Source organism: Phacochoerus africanus, chromosome 2 (assembly GCF_016906955.1).
Source record: "Phacochoerus africanus isolate WHEZ1 chromosome 2, ROS_Pafr_v1, whole genome shotgun sequence".
Taxonomy (NCBI): domain Eukaryota; kingdom Metazoa; phylum Chordata; class Mammalia; order Artiodactyla; family Suidae; genus Phacochoerus; species Phacochoerus africanus.
Genome location: NC_062545.1, coordinates 172,079,082 through 172,099,324, shown reverse-complemented (window position 1 = coordinate 172,099,324; position 20,243 = coordinate 172,079,082). Strand labels below are relative to the sequence as shown.

The window sequence follows — 20,243 nt, the reverse complement described above, 5'->3', positions numbered from 1 at the left end:
TATAGTACAGTATATATTAAAATATACTACAAAAAATATAAAAATGAACTGATGGCAGTGATTCTGACTTGAAAAGTTTACACCTAAATGTTAACAAAAACTATAGTTCCAGTGAATAACCACACTGTATTCTAAAACAGTGTATTCAGAGACTGAATACTTACAATATGCAACAAGGCATTTTATTAGGTACAAGTGTTAAGGAAAAACAAACAGTCCTATATGAAGCAGCTTAACTCTTTGGTAAGGACTAATAAAAATGACCATAGCACTTATCACAGGACATATACACACACAAATACAAAATACTATGAAAGTTTAAAGAAAGAAAAGATTAAATCTACAGGATGGAGCAAACAAATGCTCCATCAAGTAACATCTGAGATTATCGAATTATATATGACAGTAAAATAGTGGAAATAAAAGTTTTTAAAATGGGAAAGGTTTACATAAATTATAAAATGTTCATAGGAAAATACCTATGATACACTAAGTAAAAAACGGCTATAAAACATTATTATTTTTTAAATATATATATGTGCTTTGTGTCTAAATGTATTCAAAAAAGTATGGAATAAATTAAAGTAATACTGCTGATTATTTCTCTATATTTTTCTACAGGCCATGAACTTTTGTTCAACGAGTATATTTTTTTTATAAAACCTGAAAAATATCTTTTCACTTGGAGACATGAAGGGCATGTTTGCTGCATGTTTTAATTTAAAATCAATGTCATTGCAATGGAAAAAATAAATAAATAAATTTTTAAAAATATACAGCGGAAAAAATAAATTTTAAAAAATAAATAAAAATTTTAAAAAAATAAAATCCATGTCATTATTTACTAAACAAGAAATTCAATGCACTAAAAGAAGAAGTACAAGGATTAGATTCTAAAAGGTCAAGAGTTCCCACTGTGGTACAGTGGAAACAAATCCGACTAGTATCCACAAGGATGTGGGTTCAATCCCTGCCCTTGCTCAGTGGGTCAGGGATCTGGGATTGCCATGAGCTGTGGTAAACATCACAGATGTGGCTTGGATCCCACATTGCTATGGCTGTGGCGCAGGCCAGCAGCTGTAGCTCTCATTTGACCCCTAGCCTGGGAACTTACATATGCCGTGGGTACAGCCCAAAAAGCCCAAAAAAAAAAAAAAAAGAATCTAAAAGATCAAGATCAATACTTCAATCTCTACTCTTCACTCTCTAATCATGTGACCTTGGGGCTGTTTCCTCATCTGTAAGACCTGAATTATAATATGTATTTCACAGAGTTATTCTGTGGATTGAATGAGTCATATATGTAAAATGCCTTTAGGTATAGTGCATAAGAGATATTAATAAACATCTCTTTGAAATATAGTCTGCATCTGAGTATTTAGAAAGTGGTGAGGAGTGGTGAAGAAGACTAAATTCACCTTCAAGCCCAGCTTAATTCAGTAACAAATCTTCACTTGAACCCTCAATACAAAAGCATGTAAAATTTTAGAATTGCCAAGGATCTAGACATTCAATATATCTAATTTCTCACTCTAAACTGAAATCTCCATTCCAAGAAACATCCATGCCCCCAAAAAATACCTCCAAACTTCAATGTAACAACAGTGATAATTTAAGAGTTAACATTTACTGAGTACTAACAGAATTATCCTATTTAATTATCACAATAACTCTATGAAATAGGTATTAATGATATCTTTTGCCTTGGCTAAGGAAACTGGTGGTAGGTAACAGAGCCAGGAAACCAAGACAGGTTGACTCCAGACCCCAGATTCACCCACTGTGCAACCTGCTTCACCCTAGGGACAAGCCTTCCAAAGGCCAGCTATCACAACCATTTTTTATGTTAGAGGGATCATTCTGGTAATTAGTCAAAATCTACATGCTTGTCACTTCCTCATTCAGTTTCTCTGGAGCACTGACCTATCATTTCTCACGATGGTCTTTTTTGTAATGCATAACATGTAATTCAACAATGAGAGAGTTCCTATTGTGGCTTGGTGGGTTAGTCGGGAGCTTGGGCTTATCAGACACAACTTAGAATAGATTTACAAGGAGATCCTGCTGAATAGCATTGAGAACTTTGTCTAGATACTCTTGTTGCAACAGAAGAAAGGCTGGGGGGAAAATGTAATTGTAATGTATGCATGTAAGGATAACCTGACCCCCTTGCTGTACAGTGGGAAAATAAATAAATAAATAAATAAATAAATAAATAAATAAATAAATAAAAAAGAACCCAACTGGTATCCATGAGGATGCAAGTTCAATCTCTGGCCTCGCTCAGTAGGCTAAAGATCCAGTGTTATTGCAAGCTATGGCATAGGTCACAGATGCAACTTGGATCTGACATTGCTGTGGCTGTGGCAGAGGCTGGCAGCTATGGCTCCAATTCAACACCTAGCTTGGGAACTTCCCTATGCCACAGATACAGCAATGTTTTAATGTTTTAAATGTTTTAATGTTTTAAAAAACATGCTAATCACATACCTCAATTGTATAACTTTTAGAACTAGAAGGTACTTTAGATTATCACTTAGTCTAATCTCACTGCTTAACAGATGAGTAACAAGCCCAGGGAATTTTAAGTAATTTGTCCACAAGTAATTAGTTGGCCATTCAGTGCCTGAAACAAGTCTATGAACTTTACAACACCTCCCCCCAGAGTATAAGCTCCTTGCAAAGAAGCAATGCGCTGAAAGCAGAGAAGGAAAAAATCATATTTTATAAAAAATGGTGTGATAAGTATTAGTTCATAACAATTTCACTACTGGTAAAATTAAAAGGAATTGATTTCTTTAAATGCTACCTTTATTCTCAGTTGTAAAATTGTACCTTTTAAACTCATCATTTAAATTATGAAAAAGAACAATCTGACAAAAGAAACTAAGAAAATTTAACACTTACCCAATTATCATGCGCTTTTTTCTCATGAGAAATACTCTGAAAAAGAAAGTCATTAAATACTATTGTAACTGTTTTTCTTCGTCAAAAAACATTCACACCTGGAGTTTCCGTTGTGGCTCAGCAGTAACAAACCTGACTGGTATCCATCAGGATGCAGGTTCGATCCCTGGACTTGCTCAGTGGGTCAGGGACCGGGCATTGCGTGAGCTGTGGTATAGTTCACAGAAGCAGCTTAGACGCCATGTTGCTGTGGCTGTGGTGTAGGCTGGCAGCTTCAGTTCCAATTCAACCTCTAGCTTGGGAACTTCTATATGCCGCGCATGCGGCCCTAAAAGAAAAAAAAAAAATTCACGCCTACCACTATGATTTAGTAACAGCTCATAAACTCAAAAATAACTGGAGCATCACTAAAAAGTCAGTAACACTGTAAAACAAATTTTCACATACACATTGTCTATTATAGTTTTAAAACAAAAACTGAATTGTAAAGACAACTAAAATATTTGTCTAGTATATTTCTATTTTATACCATAATTAATAGGAGGTGCCAACTAAGAGACAATTAGCCAGACCCCAATGCTGCTATCTATTTATTTATGCAACCAAAATTCCCAAAGCAGCAGCAGTTCACATGGCAACTTTAAAAAGGTCTTTTGTCTCTGAAATATCTGCCTCCTTAGAAATGTTCCATAGCCACATTTAAAACCACAAGAGAGATATACAGCTCATCAGCTATACTCCTACATAAAAATAGAGATACAAACAAATCACAACTGTTTTAAGTGATATACACACACATACCTGTCCTTGATAAGAATGAATGGTTCTCTCCAATTCTTCCTCTAGGTCTCTGGCTCGCTTTCTATAAAGAATAAATAATCATTCTATTATTAACACACCCTAAGAAATGATAGAACACACTATTTCTACTGAAAATATTAAACACCTATAGTGCTTTGTTTCATGTAACTATACTCCACGTTAATCATCTTTATGAGAGTATAAAGTAAATTTTTTCCTAATATACTTTCAACATTAATTAAGCTTTAGGAGTAATACTATTTGGGTTTACCCATGAAAAGATTTAGACGGTATACTGATTCATTTTTCTTTTTCTTTTTATAGCCACACTTGCAACATACGGAAGTTCCTGAGCTAAGGGTAGAATCAGTGCTGCAGCTGTCAACCCATGCCACAGCCACAGCAACACGGGATCCAAACTGCATCTGTGACATACATGGCAGCTTGCAATGCTGGATCCTTGATCTACTAAGCAAGGCCAGGGATCGAAACCACATCCTCACAGAGACAACACTGGGTTCCTAACCAGCTGAGCCACAATGGGAACTCCTCACTTTTACTTTTAAAAAGCATGATACTAGGAAATTTATTCAGATGCCTCAATCTTAATAGAACACTAGGAAATTAATGATCTATGAGAAAATGTCTGAATCTTAATAGAATACTAGGACATTAATGATCTTTGAGAAAATGTCAATTTATCACCTTTATAAGATTAATAACACAATTCCTTCTTTTGGATAAAACTTAAGCGTACTCTCACTAACGTAAAATGAAGTATCGGAATTCCCATCGTGGTGCAGCAGAAATGAATCCAACCAGGAACCATGAGGTTGCGGGCTTGATCCCTGGCCTCGCTCTGTGGGTTAAGGATCTGACTTTTTCATGAGCTGTGGTGTATGTAGGTCACAGAGGTGGCTTGGATCTGGCATTATTGTGGCTGTAGTGTAGGCTGGCAGCTGTAGCTCTGATTCAACCCCTAGCCTGGGAACCTCCAAATGCCATGGGTGCAGCCCTAAAAAGAAAAAAATAAAATAAAATGAAGTATCACAACTATATGGACTATCACTGAATGCCCCTTATTTTCTCTGTTGTTATTATTTCTATTATTTTACCTTAGCTCAATTTTTATTGTCTTATAGTCTTATAAGTCTTCCTCATAACTTTAACTGATGCTTACTCTACTTTTGGTTGCATACTTCTCAAACTGATTAATAGTATATCTATTCTACCCCATGTGAACCAAAGAAGAACGACCTTAAAATTAATCACACTCATAAAGTTCTTAACATTAATATAAAACCGAGTCTCCATAATTCAAATCCAACTAATGAGATTTAAAATCGCAAACTCTCACTGAAAGATTTTTCTTTTTTATATTTTTCATATGATGGCATAAAAGCAATACATCAAAATGAAAAATAATGAAACAAAAATATATTTGGAGTTTTTTTGGGGGGATTGATTTTTTTTTTCCTGGTATTGGGCTTTTTGATACCCTCCCCACCTCGAAAAGAAAGTGGTAAAATGTATTCAATACCTATAGGTCTCCAACTCTTCAACAGCATGGCTGATCTTTTCATCAGCTTTGGAAAGTTTCTCCTCCTTCTCTAACCGGTAATTTTCCTCGACTGTTAATTTCCTTAAAATAAAAAGTGTTTTCTTTTACTTTATGTTATAAAATAATCAATTTTATATTTTCATTTATTTCACAACTGATTTATTTTACTGCTTCCCGTAAAGCAATCTGCAAATATCAATAAAAACATCACATGCAAAGAAAAACAATGAACTTGAGTGTAGAATTTAATATTACAAACTGAAATCATAAAGCATCCTGTCTAATACTGTTACTACTAATACAGAAGTTTCAATATATGTGAAATCTAAAATATGGCAAAAATGATCCTATCTACAAAACAGAGACAGATCACAACCATGGAGGGCAGACGTGTGGTTGTCATGGTGGAGAGGGGATGGAGTGGGATGGACAGGGAGTTTGGGGTTAGTGGATGTGAACTGTTACATTTAGAGTGGATAAGCAGGGAGATGGGATTAAGATGGTGGAATAGAAGGACTGGAGCTCAACTTCTCTCCTAAAAACAACAAAGTCCACTACTAAAGGCTGAGCAATCTTCACCCAAATGGACCGGAAACCTTAAAACAGATATCCTACTCCAGAAGAAAAAGAGGAGGACACATCAGGAGGTAGGAAGAGCGATTTCGTGATATAAACAACCCCATACCTCCCAGGTGGGAAGCCTCACAGATTGGAAACTAACTGCTTCACAGAGACTCACCTACAGAAGTGAGAGCTCAGAGCCCCACATCAGACCCTCATGTGTGGGGATCTGGCACTGGGAAAAAGAGCCCCTGGAGCATCTGGCATTGAAGGCCAGTGGGGCTTGTATGCAGGAGCTCCACAGGACTGGGGGAAACGGAGACCCCATTCTTAAAAGGCACACACAGACTTTCACATTGCACTAGGTCCCAGGGCAAAGCAAAGTCTCCACAGGAATCTGGGTCAAACCTGACTGTAGTTCCTGGAGGACATCCTGGGAAAACAGGGGTGAATGTGGCTTGCTGTGAGGGAAGGACATTGAAAGCAAAGCTGTAGGGAATATTCAGCAGCTTGCCTGTCTCTGGAGGTGGTCATTTTGGGAAAATCTGGCCCCACCCATCAGTCAGTGCTGAGAAGCCCCAGGGCAAACAACAATCCAGGTGGGAACACAGCCCCACCCCTCAGTAAACAGGCTACCTAAAGACCCCTCAGGCACACAGCTGCCTCTAATCCCATCCAGAGACTAAGCCCCACCCACCATGGGGATAGGAATCGGCTCCACCTACCAGTGGGCAGGCATCAGCCCCTCCCATCAGGAAGCCTACACCAAGCCCCCACACCGACTTCAGCCACAAGGGGGGCAGACACAAGAAGTAAGAGAAGCTACAACCCTATTATCTGTAAAAAGGTCACCACTCCAAAAACCTATAAAAATGAAAAGACAGAGAACTATAACTCAGATGAGGAAGAAAGGAAAAAACCCCACAAAAACAGCTAAGTGATGAGGAGATTCTCAGCCTCCAGGAAAAAGACTTTAGACTGTTGATGCTGAAGATGATGCAAGACATTGGAAATAAACTGGAGGCAAAGATGGATAACTTACAGGAAACACTGAGCAAAGAGACACAAGATAGAAAACTTAAGAAGAGATGCAAAATACAATAACTGAAATAAAAATTCACTAGAGGCAGCTAACAGCAGAATACAGGAGGCAGAAGAATGAATAAGCGAGGTGGAGGACAGATTAGTGGAAATCACTGATGTGGAACAGAAAAGAAAAAAAAGATTGAAAACAAATGCAGAGAGTCTCAGAGAACTCTGGGACAACGTTAAACGCACCAACATCCGTATTATAGGGGTGCCAGAAGGAGAAGAGAGAGAGAAGGGGACAGAAAACATATTCCAAGAGATAATAGCCGAAAACTTCCCTAACATGGGAAAGGAACCACTCACTCAAATCCAGCAAGCACAACAAGTACCATATAAAATAAACCCAAAGAGGAACACCCCAAGACACATATTAATCAAACTGACCAAAATTAAAGAGAAAATTTTGAAAGCAGCTAGGGAAAAGAAACAAATAACATACAAGGGAACCCCAATAAGGTTATCGGCAGATTTTTCAGCTGAAACTCTGCAGGCCAGAAGGAAGTAGCATGATATACTTAATGTGATGAAAGGAAAAAACCTCCAACCAAGATTACTTTACCCGGCAAGGCTCTCATTCAGAGTTGAAGGAGAAATCAAAACCTTCACAGATAAGCAAAAACTGAGAACTCAGCAACACTAAACCAACCTTACAACAAATACTAAAGGAACTTCTCTAGGCAGAAAAGAACAAGAGAAGAAGGAAAGGAAGAAGAGCAACAAAAACAAATCCAAAGCAATTAATAAAATGGCAGTAAGAACACACATATCAACAATTACCTTAAATGTTAATGGACTAAACGCCCCAACCAAAATACACAGGCTGGCTGAATGGATACAAAAACAAGACCCATATACATGCCGTCTTTAAGAGACCCACTTCACTTCTGGGGACACATACAAATGGAAAGTGAGAGGATGGAAGAAAATATTTCATGCAAACGGGGATCAAAAGAAAGCTGGAGTAGCAATACTCATACCAGACAAAATAGACTTTAAAATGAAGAATATTTTAAGGGACAAAGAAAGTCATTACATAATGATGAAAGGATCAATCCAAGAAGATGATATAAGAATTTTAAATATCTACACACCCAACAAAGGTTCACCACAATATATAAGGCAACTGCTTACAACCTTAAAAGGACAAATCAACAATAACACAATCATAATGGGGGACTTTAACACCCCACTTACAGCAATGGACAGATCAACCAGACAGAATCAATAAGGAAACAAAGGCCCTGAAAGATGCATTAAACCAGATGGACTTAATAGATATTTACAGGACATTCCATCCAAAAGCAACAGAATACACATTCTTCTCAAGTGCACATGGAACATTCTCTAAGATTGATCACATCCTGGGCTACAAATCCAACCTTGGTAACTTTAAGAAAATTGAAATCATACCAAGCATCTTTTCTGACCACAACGCTATACGACTGGAAATCAACAACAAGAAACAAACTGCAAGAAACACAAACATGTGGAGACTAAACTACATGCTACTAAACAACCAATGGATCACTGAAGAAATCAGAGAGGAAATTAAAAAATACCTAGAAACAAATGACAACAAAGATACGACACTCCAAAACCTAGGGGATACAGCAAAAGCTATTCTAAGAGGAAAGTTTATAGCAATACAAGGCGACCTCAGAAAACTAGAGTGGATAAGCAATGAGGAAACTGTGTTTATCTGGATCACTTTGCTGTACAACAGAAATTAAATAAACATTGTAAATCGATTATACTTTAATAAAAAAAAGTTTCAAGAGTTTTCTATAAGAATTTATCACAGAAATAAGACTATCAAATGTAAACATTAATAAAAAATATTGACTACATATTATTTACCAAGCCTTCTAGTATATAAAGAAGTATTATAATTATTAGAATTAGTCACCAATTAATGAATTATGTTTTAATAATTTTTAAATTGGTTGTTAAGTTGTTAAAATAGTGACCAAGCTTCCAGGCCAGTTCACAAAACAAAAAAACTTATACATAATGAATCCAAAGTAAATAAAATTTAGTATTAGTAGTCCAACTTACTACTTCTAGTTCTTTTAACAATAATAGCTAATTTAATGAGCCCTTGAGAATGTGCCAGAAGCTCTTCTTACACCTTTACATATATTATCTTATTATCACAATGGCTCTACAAGAGTAGTACTGTTTACAAAAAGAAAAATGGAGCATAGAGAAATTACATAACTAGACCAAGGCCTATATATAGAGCTAGCAATTAGTGACTCCATTATACAACATTACCATGCTGTTTCACACTGTATCATAAGTAACATTGTTATTAGCCATACTATTTCACACAGTGACATTAATAACACTGGTCCCTCAATAAACACTTTTTTTTTTTTTTTTAATTTTACCGGAGTATAGTTGACTTACACAATTGTGTTAAGAAATACTTTTTGAACACCACAGGAAAACACATTTGGAGTTCTAATTGTAGATGTCTCATCTTTTTCATAATCTTTGGGGAAGAACATGACAAACCACTGAAGAAATTCTACAGGATAATGGCAAATGTTTTCCATTCTTCACACTATATTAACAATCTCTGAGAAAGCACTTCCCAGGTCAATCGTTTCATAAGTGTTATAAGAAAATAAAAGTGATCTCCTTAGGAAAAGCATGCAAGTGTAGTGGGCTTAGAGATGGAAGAGAGGTGTGTTCTTTCAGACTGTGTAGATTTAAAATGGCCAGAAATTCTTTGACACCCCTCCAGGTGAGAGGCAAAGTCTATGCACCCTCCCTTTGCATTTGAGTGAATTCATTAATGATGGAAACAGAATTCAAAACATTGCAAACTAATGAATGAAATCACAATGTGAGTAACACACATACAGCTAGGATTCTACTCAGCCTCCCATCCCTGCTTTGAGTATCTACAGACAGTATCTTTTTTCTTTGAAGTATTAAACATTACTTGTTAAAATTCTATAATCAAACATTATGAAACTATTTTACTTCCCATTTAGTGGAGTTACCAATGTAATTTTTATTACCTGTGAAGTGTCATTTCATTTTCTTGATACAGTTCAGTCATTACTTTAAGTTTCTGCTGAAGCTTTTGAATCTCATTCTCAAACTGTGTATTTTCTGACTGTAAAGATGCTTGTTCAGTCTGGAGGTTTTCAATACATTCTATAGAAACATTTTTAAAATCACAAAGGAGCAAATATTCTGTATTGCACATTAACATTTCAGAAGAATAAAAATTACCAAAAATAATAATTAATACACTAAATTCTTTCCAAGAGAAAATCTGTATTTTGTTCAACTAAATACTTTTAATATTTTAATTAAAGAGCTATAGAACTTGCTATAAATTTTTTTATTTGAAGATTTCTTAAAACCTTCAACATTCTTTTTTTAAATTCTTTTTATTTTTTTAAATGGCTGCACCCACAGCACTTGGAAGTTCTCAGGCCAGGGACTGAATTCAAGCCACAGCTATGACCTATGCCACATCTACAACAATGCTGAATCCTTTAACACACTGTATCAGGCCAGGTATTGAACCCACACCTCCACAGTGACCCAAAACACTGTAGTCAGATTCTTAACCTGCTGCACCACAGTGGAAACTCCCAGTATTCTAATTCTAGCATCTAGTTTTCAGTCTGGGAGCCAAAAGCCACTAAAATTCTCAAGGTTTTGGTGGTAACGGTTTTGAAGGCAAACAGTTCAATACTTAGCTCAATATTTTCTATAAAAGTATTTTCACATGATGAACAATGCCTGTTTTTATTTAGCATAAAGTATATCTGTTAACACTTAACTTCTACCCAGCCTCCTTTTTAAGCCAAAACTTTGATATACACGTCAAGGCAAAAATTTGGATCTTCTGATAACAAGCACTACAAAGTCCTGCTAGGTTAAACCAGATCAAGATTAGAGACAAGAATACCAACTTTAGCTTTGTTTCAACTGCTAAACCATCTAAAAGAATCATCTATGGAAACTAAAATTAACAATTCTAAGTAATTACGAAAATTTTATAATTAGTGCACCAACTGTTTTGAAAATCTCATTTCTCTTCCAAAATAACCTAACTCTTAACTCCTCTAAGATTGAGGTGTCATCTCCCAAAATAAGTTCGTGAATCACCACCACATATCTTAAAAAAAAAACAAAAAACACTGCAAAACTCACTCATTTTCAAGAGGACAGTTTCAAAATCATATTAACAAGCATTAAGATTTTATTAATTATATGTATTGGTATATAATTACTCTAAAATGTCTATTAATCAATTGTACACACCAAAAAAATGACAGTATAAGTAAATACTTTAACATTAATTGATTAAATGCATAGGAAATTTCCACAGAAATATTCAAGTCTACATCAGTTGAAAAGTCTGTTGACCTAAGCTTTAAGCCATTGCTATTATTAAGTCTGAACAATTCTTAACACGTCTTTTTTTTTGTCTTTTTTTTTTTGTCTTTTGTCTTTTTAGGGCTGCACCTGAAGCATAAGGAGGTTCCCAGGCTAGGGGTCGAATAGGAGCTGTGGCCGATGGCCTACACCACAGCCACAGCAATGCCAGATCCGAGCCGCGTCTGCAACCTACACCACAGCTCATGGCAATGCCGGATTCTTAACCCACTGAGCAAGGGCAGGGATCAAACCCACAACCTCATAGTTACAAGTCAGATTCATTAACCACTAAGCCATGACGGGAACTCCAACAAGCCATTATTAAAAAGACATTCATGTTGACTATTATTTCTATTAAAATTGATTATCCCTATTAAAAATAATAATAAACCAACACTTAAATTTTTGTACTTCTACCTTTATCTATTTTGTTTCAAATCCTCTGTATCTTAAAAGAGCACTATAAATGATTACCAAAAAAATGCAGGATCAGAGGAAAAACAGTTTAGAAGAAAAACTTCCTGTTATGAATAGAAGATCTATTACAGAAATTTATCTTTCAGGACCCATTAAAAAAACAAAGTTAGATTTGGAAGAAGGGTACACATATACACAAGGTCTCTAAGTACTTAGTTTTAGAAAATAAAAACTTTCCAAGAAATTGTATTAAGTGATAGAGTAACTAGTAAACAAATTCCTTGCTATTCTGGCACTTATTACAATTTCTCACAGTCTATTAATGCATTAAAATAGAGCTTCCTTGAGGCATGCTCCATATCTTTTCCCCCTATAAATCACCCATGGTTTTTAGTACTATGCTTTGCATATAGCAACTTTACTGATAAGATTAATGTTTTCCAAAATTCAGAAAAAATCTAACTACCAATGTCACATAAACAGAGCTATAATAATTTTTTTAATATCTTACTTCTGGTAGTTCAGCATTTTCAGAAAGTGTTTTATTATATAGTTCACTTACTGTAAACATTTCTGAAAATACATGTGAGTAAAAAGAAAACAGAAATCTGTCCATAATCCCATATCCAAAGAGAATCATGGTTGACATTTGAGAATGTCCTCCTCTTACTTTGAAATACTAATAGTTAGAGTGAATTCTTTTTTTTTTTTTAAATGGACTGTTAATTATATCAACTTGAAAAAGTTTCAAACTAATAGATGCTAACTCTTGCATCTGGAGTGGATAAGCAATGAGATCCTGCTGTACAGCACTGGTAACTCTATCTAGGCACTTGCGATAGAGCATGACAGAGGATAATGTGAGAAAAAGAATATATATATGTGTATGTATGTGTAACTGGGTCACTTTGATGTACAGTAGAAAACTGACAGAACACTGTAAAGCAGCTATAATGGCAAAAATAAAAATCATGTAAAAAATTTCAAACTAACAGAATTTGTTCGCAATAAAAAAAACACTATGAACAAAATAAATTAACATGATTACAATGGAAAAAAACTAGTTTTACAGGTCTCACTTCACTCTTGTATTTGCTAATATTCTATGCATGTATATTAAAGGACAAAACTATACTGTAGAACGAGCTGTAAAATACAGTAGTACCACTACTAAAAATCAATTTTGCAAATAAAAAATTTTTTTAAATTAAGTTATAATTTGCTACTTTTTAATATCTAATAAAACCATACCATGCATATCAATAAGTATGGTTTTACATGGGGTTTTTGGGGGGTTTTTTTGGGTTTTTTGCTTTTTAGGATCACACCCATGACATATGGAGGTTCCCAGGCTAGGGGTCAAATTGGAGCTGTAGCCTGTGGCCACTAGCCTATGCCACAGCCACAGCCACAGCCACGCCAGATCTGAGCCTCATCTGAGACCTACACCACAGCTCACAACAATGCCAGATCCTTAACCCACTGAGCAAGGAGAGGGATCAAACCTGCATCCTCATGGATGCTAGTCAGATTTGTTACCACTGAGCCACGATGGGAACTCCTTGGTTTTACATGTGTTTTTTTTTTAAATAATGCCATTAATTTTATATAAATATGGAGGAAATGAAATAGCTTTACCAATAACAAAAAAAAAAAAAACAAGACTAACTTTTCACAAATAACTAACAAAAGTAAAAGTGAAAAAAAATCAAACTGTATCTCCCCATAACTGATTCAGTTAATTTACAATTCTCTATAAGGAGATGTATTTATTTAGAATGGCTTTATTTATATAGGTACATACATCACTTACCTGTAAGATCTTCTTTTGTTTTATCCACTTCAGATAATTGAGTGTAAATTTGGTTTCTTTCTCCTTCTAGAGTTTTTAAAGAAGCTTTTAACTTCAAAGAATGGGAGAAGGAGAAGGAAAAAAAAAACAAAAACATTAATTATTCCAAAAAAATCTCACTATACCATCCCAACTCTTTGAAGCTCTTCTATCACTCTGATGAAATTATTGCCTACACAAACCAACATTTTGGCTTCCATCCTGGAAAGTTTAGCAAAGTCATCAAGAGTTGTAAATCTCAGAACAAGAATAGAGAAGATCAGTGACAGATGCTTAAATAGTGGTTCTTTCCACTCAGCACATAAGTTTTGATTAAAGTAACCTTCAAACTATGTTACTAAGATTTTCCATAGATCTATAAAGGCCAGGACACCACTACTAGGATGAAAAAGAGAAGGGATAAACCACAAGAAAATGAAGGTAGTATCTACTTCTCAAAATAAGACGAGGCAATAGGGGATCAGCAAACACTGAGACCAGAGGATGAAGAATGCTCAAAAAAAAAAAATGAAGCATGAGAGAAAATACAGTATGTATTTTTAATATATTCCTTATCCAAAGAAATGAGTGCACACCTTGAAAAATCTTATTATGATAAATTCTAAAAATTAATAATATGAATTTCTAGTTATTAAAAGAAGAAAAAAGCAACTGAGGAAAATTCTGATCACTTATATGGCAACTATAAAATGGCCTTTAAAACAGTTACAAAGACAGATGGATTTAATCCATATCCTACTTCTTTCTCTATATTCTTTATACTTATGTAGTAATGCAAACCTTAGCAGCATGAATCAGCTTCTTCAAAGTTCCTTTTGGCAGAGTATCTACAGTGAAAGACAAAAACATAGCAATAAATTGAGGAAACAGTGCAATACCACAACAGACATTCAAATGATTTCATTAGTTCACTCAATTACAGCCTTATAATCCCTCTTCTTGCTATAATAAAGAATTCAGTATGAAGCAGAACAGCCTCAAACTTGCTCCAAGGAAGCTAAACAAAAAAAGCACTGGGAGGGCCATAGTGTCATCTAACAAGGTTCTTCACCACGAATTCCAAGAACAGAGTTATAACAAGGGTTTGATATTCCCCTAAATCCAGCCTACAGTCTCAGTTATTCTTAGAATCCTTCAGCATACAAAATATGAGTGGAATTATATTCCAAATTAAAACTATATTAAAAAAACATGAATTCTAAGTAGAAAAAGTATTATTTCTTACAAGATAAAGTAGAAAAGTATAAACAGAACTCTATGTATGTACTTTGGAATGTACTTTTCTCCCAACATATTAATGTTACCATCAAAGAAAATCTTTTAAAAATCACACCTCCTCCTTAATAAATTTGTTAATTATACATGGGATAGAGGGAGAGAAAAGAGAAAGGGCACAAAGGTCAGAAAGAACTATCATTGGCAGAAACTGGATGAGGATACATGAGACCTCTCTATACGATTTTACAATTTCCTGTGAGTCTATAATTATGTCATAGCATAGGAAGTTCCCAGGCCAGGGGTCAACTTGGAGCTACAGCTGCTGGCCTATGCCACAGCCTCAGCAATGCCAGATTCAAGCTGCTTCTGCAACCTGCGCCACTGCTCACTACAATGCCAGATCCTTAACCCACTGAGGCCAGGAATCGAACCTGCGGCCTCATGGGAACTCCATGGTGTTCCTTTTTTAAGTCAAAGGAATTGGTCTGAAAACACACTAAGTGGCTATACTGAACATAATTCTGCTGAGTTTCCAGATGGCAATCAGCAATGGCAATATGAATTCGAGATGGCCTACGTTAAAATACTGTAGCCATCTGAACCATCTACCTAAAGCAAAAAAAGTATCCTGAGACAATCATTTATCTAACACCCATTTTTCAAACTACTCACCTATCCATTGTAATTAGCTTACGGTTCAGAAAAACGGGCATGGAAATGACTAGGACGCAATGTGAAGGCTGCTATAATGTACAACATATAAAAAGAACAGAGGGAAGAGAGGCTGTAGGTTTGTCTGAGAGGATGAGAAAGATATACCGTTAAAGGTGTTATCTCAGCTGAAATGTAACTATATGGATAGTGAGAGAGAGACAAGGTATTATACAAGTACATAGAGAACATGGTGCACATGGGAAACTAGAAAGGAAATACAAGAGCCATTATCATTTGCAGCAAAAGAGGATGAGTCATGACTTAGATATTAAGTATGTACCATTTTCTGAATCATTCTTCATTTCCAAGTCCAAGTTATCATCATTTGTTATGTCTTCTCCAAGCACAGCAGACCAATCTTTCATCTTTAGCAAGCGCTCAGTCAGAGACTTGACATTTAGCAAAGGGGGGAAAAAAAGAGAGAGGGTCATGTCATATGTTAACGAATTTACAACTTTTGAATGTATAGTTGTAGTCTAAACATCAATCCACATTTCTAACAGTTATATAGAGCTCTTCTGGTCCACCTGGCATAAAATACGTAAATACTCTCAAAAACTAACACTTACTATTTAAACTCTGCAAGTGAAAAACCAAAGCAGGTTATTCCTAAATAAAATACAATACTTGATATGCCAATTTTTGCTAAATGTGTGACATGACTATCAAGGAACAAAACATTTTCTTATATGCTATTTCTCACTTGGCACAATAAGAATGGTCATTAACATGACAGTAAATTTCGTGTGGTCAAACAAATCCTCAAGTGAGGTACATGGTATATGCAACAAGACCACCGATTTCAGATTTGATTTATTCAAGTAAACAACTACCTAAGGAGCTCAACTGACAAAGAAAAAATAGAAAATCAGAATTCGAACATTAGAGAATTTCCAACAGTATTTTTGAATTTTTTTTTGATAAAGGAAGATTTTCTTACAGAAAAAGAGTAAAATAGACTGTTCTATGTATTTCCGTGGAAGGACCCACCTAAAAACCCATTCTGCTCTACAATTTCCACCCTTCGATCTCCTCCCTCTTGAGAGTTCCAGGCACAAATATGATGGCCTACAGCTTTGAGAAGAGCTTGAGATTATCATCTCATTCTTGTTCTGTTAGGAAAAATCCCAAGTCCTTTAGTAAAGTAAGTTTAGGGGGAAAAAAAATAAAACAATATGCCAAATTATGAGTACAATTCCTAAAAATGGAATCTCAAAAACATTTTTAGTAGCAAAAATAGCATAAATGTATAGCTTTCAAGATGACAGCATCCACTTAACTGTGAAGATTGTTAGTTTTATATCTTATATCTTATTATTTAATACTCACACCTGAGTATCTGTTTGCAGCTTGAAAGCATAAGATTTAAAAGAACAGGTGGGAAAAAGTAGTAGGAGGGAGAGACAGGGAATAGGAAAAAAAGAAAAAAATCAACAAATCCTAAAATAATACCAATTATTTTATTCCTAATGGAGTCAAATTTCGATTAGATTTATTTAAAGTAATCACCTTTGTGAAAATCTAGCAGTTAATCTAGATATTAAAGATATTCAGCCAATACACATAACTTTGTCAAATTTCTAAAATACTTTTCACCCTCTTATCAACAACAACAAAAAAATGACAGTCTTAAGATAAAAGGTAAAAATCCAATATTCTTTGCCTTTTTTCATTAAATGCCTTGGCTAAAATACATAAAGGGGAGAAAAAGGACACAGAATGTAAATATATAGATATATATACACACACACACACACACATATCACAAATCTACAAGCCTTCAAGGAGCATTTGGCAGCAAGGATAATAATACTGGTACAAACTAGAACATATGTCAAATAGTATACCTCCTCAAATTATGCCAAATAAATTATCAAAATAAAGCTGCTAAAAACAAAATTTTTCAAGTTTCAGAATTAGTATAAAATTCTAGCTAACTCAGTCACTAAACCAGAGGGCCATTTACCTTAATCTGATTTTCTTTATCACACAGAACTTGTTCCACATGTGCTCTGGAGTCTTCAAATGTCATTTTCTGTTTATTAAGTTCATTCACTCGTTCTCTCCATTCTTCAGCTTCTTGTAAAAGCTAAAATTCAAACAGCACACAAAAAGAAAAGCAACTCATCTCATCATATATAGGTAGGTTCACTTAACTTATGTATCTAAGGTACATCCTTAATAGAACCTCACAAAAGGAAAAGCAACTCATTATCTTATATTCATGTGTAGATGCATCTTATTTATATATCTAGGTGTTCTAGTAATAAATATTATACAACACAATGTGTTAGTGAGAAGGGAAAGCAAAGGAAGGAAAGAAGGAGGAAAAGAGAAATGGAATGAGGAAAGAAGGGAAGGAAGAAGGAGCTCCTATTTTCAAAGAACTTTCAAAACAGGAGTAATGTAAAATAACAGATAAACATTCTTCAACAAATTACATAATAAATGTATATCAAATAAAAGGTTTTATGAGAGAAATGTATCTGTTATATATGCCTATTCCTTACCATCCCTTATAGCTCATATAACATGCCACACTTTGTATTAAAATCTGTTGTTTTTAATCATGTGCCAGTTTGTAGTTAACTAACCTTCAGAAATACCATTAAACTAGAAAAGATCAAATTCTGCATAAATAATCTTTTACTACATATACTTTTATAGGAGAGGACTTTCAGAACATAACATAAAAGGTTAAAGATCATTGTAAAAGGCAGACTACATAGTGTTTAAAAGCTTTGCAAATCAAAAAATAAATAAAATTTAAAAACAAGCAAGTACAGGGTTAGAAGATGCAAACTTTTACCAAGGATAAACAACAAAGCCCTACGGCATAGCACCAGGAACTATATCCAATCTCCTGGGACAGACCATGACAGAAAAGAATATAAGAAAGAATGTTTATGTATATGCATGTATGTATATATCCATATATCTGTATTTCTATCCCTACATATTTTTAATATATATCTGCATCACTTTGCTGTATAGCAGAAAGTGGCACAACACTGCAAATCAAATATACTTTAATAAAAACAAACAGGTAATTAGAAAGGATTAATAACCTTAAACGGCAAAGAGCTCTTAGAAGTCAATGAGATTGCTGTATAGCACAGGGAACAATATATCTAATCACCTGTGATGGAACATGATTGAGGATGTGAGAAAAAGAATGTATATATATATGTACGACTGGGTCACTTTGCTACAGAACATTGTAAGTCAATGATAATAAAAATTTTTTTAATAAATAAAAATGAAAACTCAAAAAAAAGTAATAAAAAAAGACACCCCCATAAAAAAAGATGAAAAGAATAAGTAAACAATTTACAAAAGAATCGGCCATATATATACTGGAAAAAAAAAAAGGCCAAATTTATTTAATCTTTAAAACTCTATCAAATAGTAATTGTTGGGTTTCTATGCAAACCTAAGACAATTGCTAGCACCAAAAAAACGAATCCTTTTCCATGCATATAATAACACTGCCAGATAAAAATAAATGAGAATTAAAGAATATAACCTAGATTTGGTGATTAGGGAGTCTCTAGTGAGTTACTAAAGAGACTGCTACACAGAATGATGTATGATAAAGTAAAAGAAGGAGTGTATTAGAATGCAGAATCAATGAATATAGAATAGTTTATTTCAAGAACTTTTGTGATTAAAAAGGTATTAGATGAAAGCAGCCGTAGTGTAAGACAGTTTGGAATTCTTCTATGGTGCAGCAGGTTGGGTTTTGCTGCAGCACAGGTTTGGGTTTTGCTGTGGCACAGGTTTGATCCCCGGCCCAGAAACTTCCACGGGGCACAGCAAAAAAAAAAAAAAAAAGTCATTTTTGATTATAATATAGAAGATTTAATACAGGGTTGACCACCACTTTCTCCTAAAATCTACTAAGATGACAGACAGGAAAAAGAGAAAAGGTAATAAAACAATAGTTCTCCAAGTGAAAAGTGAAAAGAGATGCAAGCATGGTAAGACACTAGACAGAACCGAAATCTAAGGCAAAAGACAGAACAGTCTAAAAGGCAGATCTGAAACAACCCAGAAAGGCCCAAGACTTGGAGGCACAAGTACTAGGGTATAAGTAGAATGAAAAAAGGAGAACTGCTCAAAAGTCTGTACGTAGTTAGAAAATCCCCCCTGTTCTCCCTGCACACACATATGCACACGTTCCAATTCTCAATCCACTCCTCCCTCCCCCAAACCCCACAGTCTTTCACATGCATGCACACAGGCACATGCACACACACACACACACACACATCTAGCAAAAGCCTGGAGGGTTAGTCTCTGGAGAACTGGAACCTGAACTCTGGGACACATGACCCAGGTGAAGGTGTGCATAACACGTTGAAAACAAAAACATTAAGCAAAAGTTGACTTACTGAACAGTGAGATACCAGTCCCCATACTTGACTAAACTGGTTACCTCAATGATGGCAAATAGGCTTATACCTCCCAAATGGAAACTGCAGAGGAGTCATCCCTATAGAAAATGGTCTTTGGATAACAACTGAGCATCCTCCAATAAAACACCCTAGGCAAGTTACCCTGTAGAAGGGCCCACAAAAAACACACACAGAGTTTTCAATTCAGTTTGGAGAGCTTCATTCTTAAATGAGCAAACACCAATGAATTGCCAAATATCTGAAAAAAAGAAACTCTCAGATGTTAAGACATACACTAAAACAGAAAATAAACTTAAAG

At 35.0% G+C, this 20,243-nt stretch overlaps 1 protein-coding gene across 13 annotated transcripts in view; it reads right to left on the bottom strand.

Moving 5' to 3' along the window:
- Window positions 1–20,243, bottom strand: part of MIA2 (MIA SH3 domain ER export factor 2) — a 90,643-nt gene that overhangs the window by 27,524 nt on the left and 42,876 nt on the right. For all 13 annotated transcript variants that reach the window (XM_047767223.1, XM_047767227.1, XM_047767228.1 and 10 more), the window contains 8 exons: window positions 17,494–17,616; window positions 15,808–15,916; window positions 14,376–14,422; window positions 13,557–13,647; window positions 9,949–10,087; window positions 5,249–5,350; window positions 3,709–3,769; window positions 2,908–2,943 (listed from right to left, as the gene is read on the bottom strand). In XM_047767223.1, coding sequence (XP_047623179.1) covers window positions 2,908–2,943; window positions 3,709–3,769; window positions 5,249–5,350; window positions 9,949–10,087; window positions 13,557–13,647; window positions 14,376–14,422; window positions 15,808–15,916; window positions 17,494–17,616 — 708 coding nt within the window. The remainder of the gene's footprint in view (window positions 1–2,907; window positions 2,944–3,708; window positions 3,770–5,248; window positions 5,351–9,948; window positions 10,088–13,556; window positions 13,648–14,375; window positions 14,423–15,807; window positions 15,917–17,493; window positions 17,617–20,243) is intronic.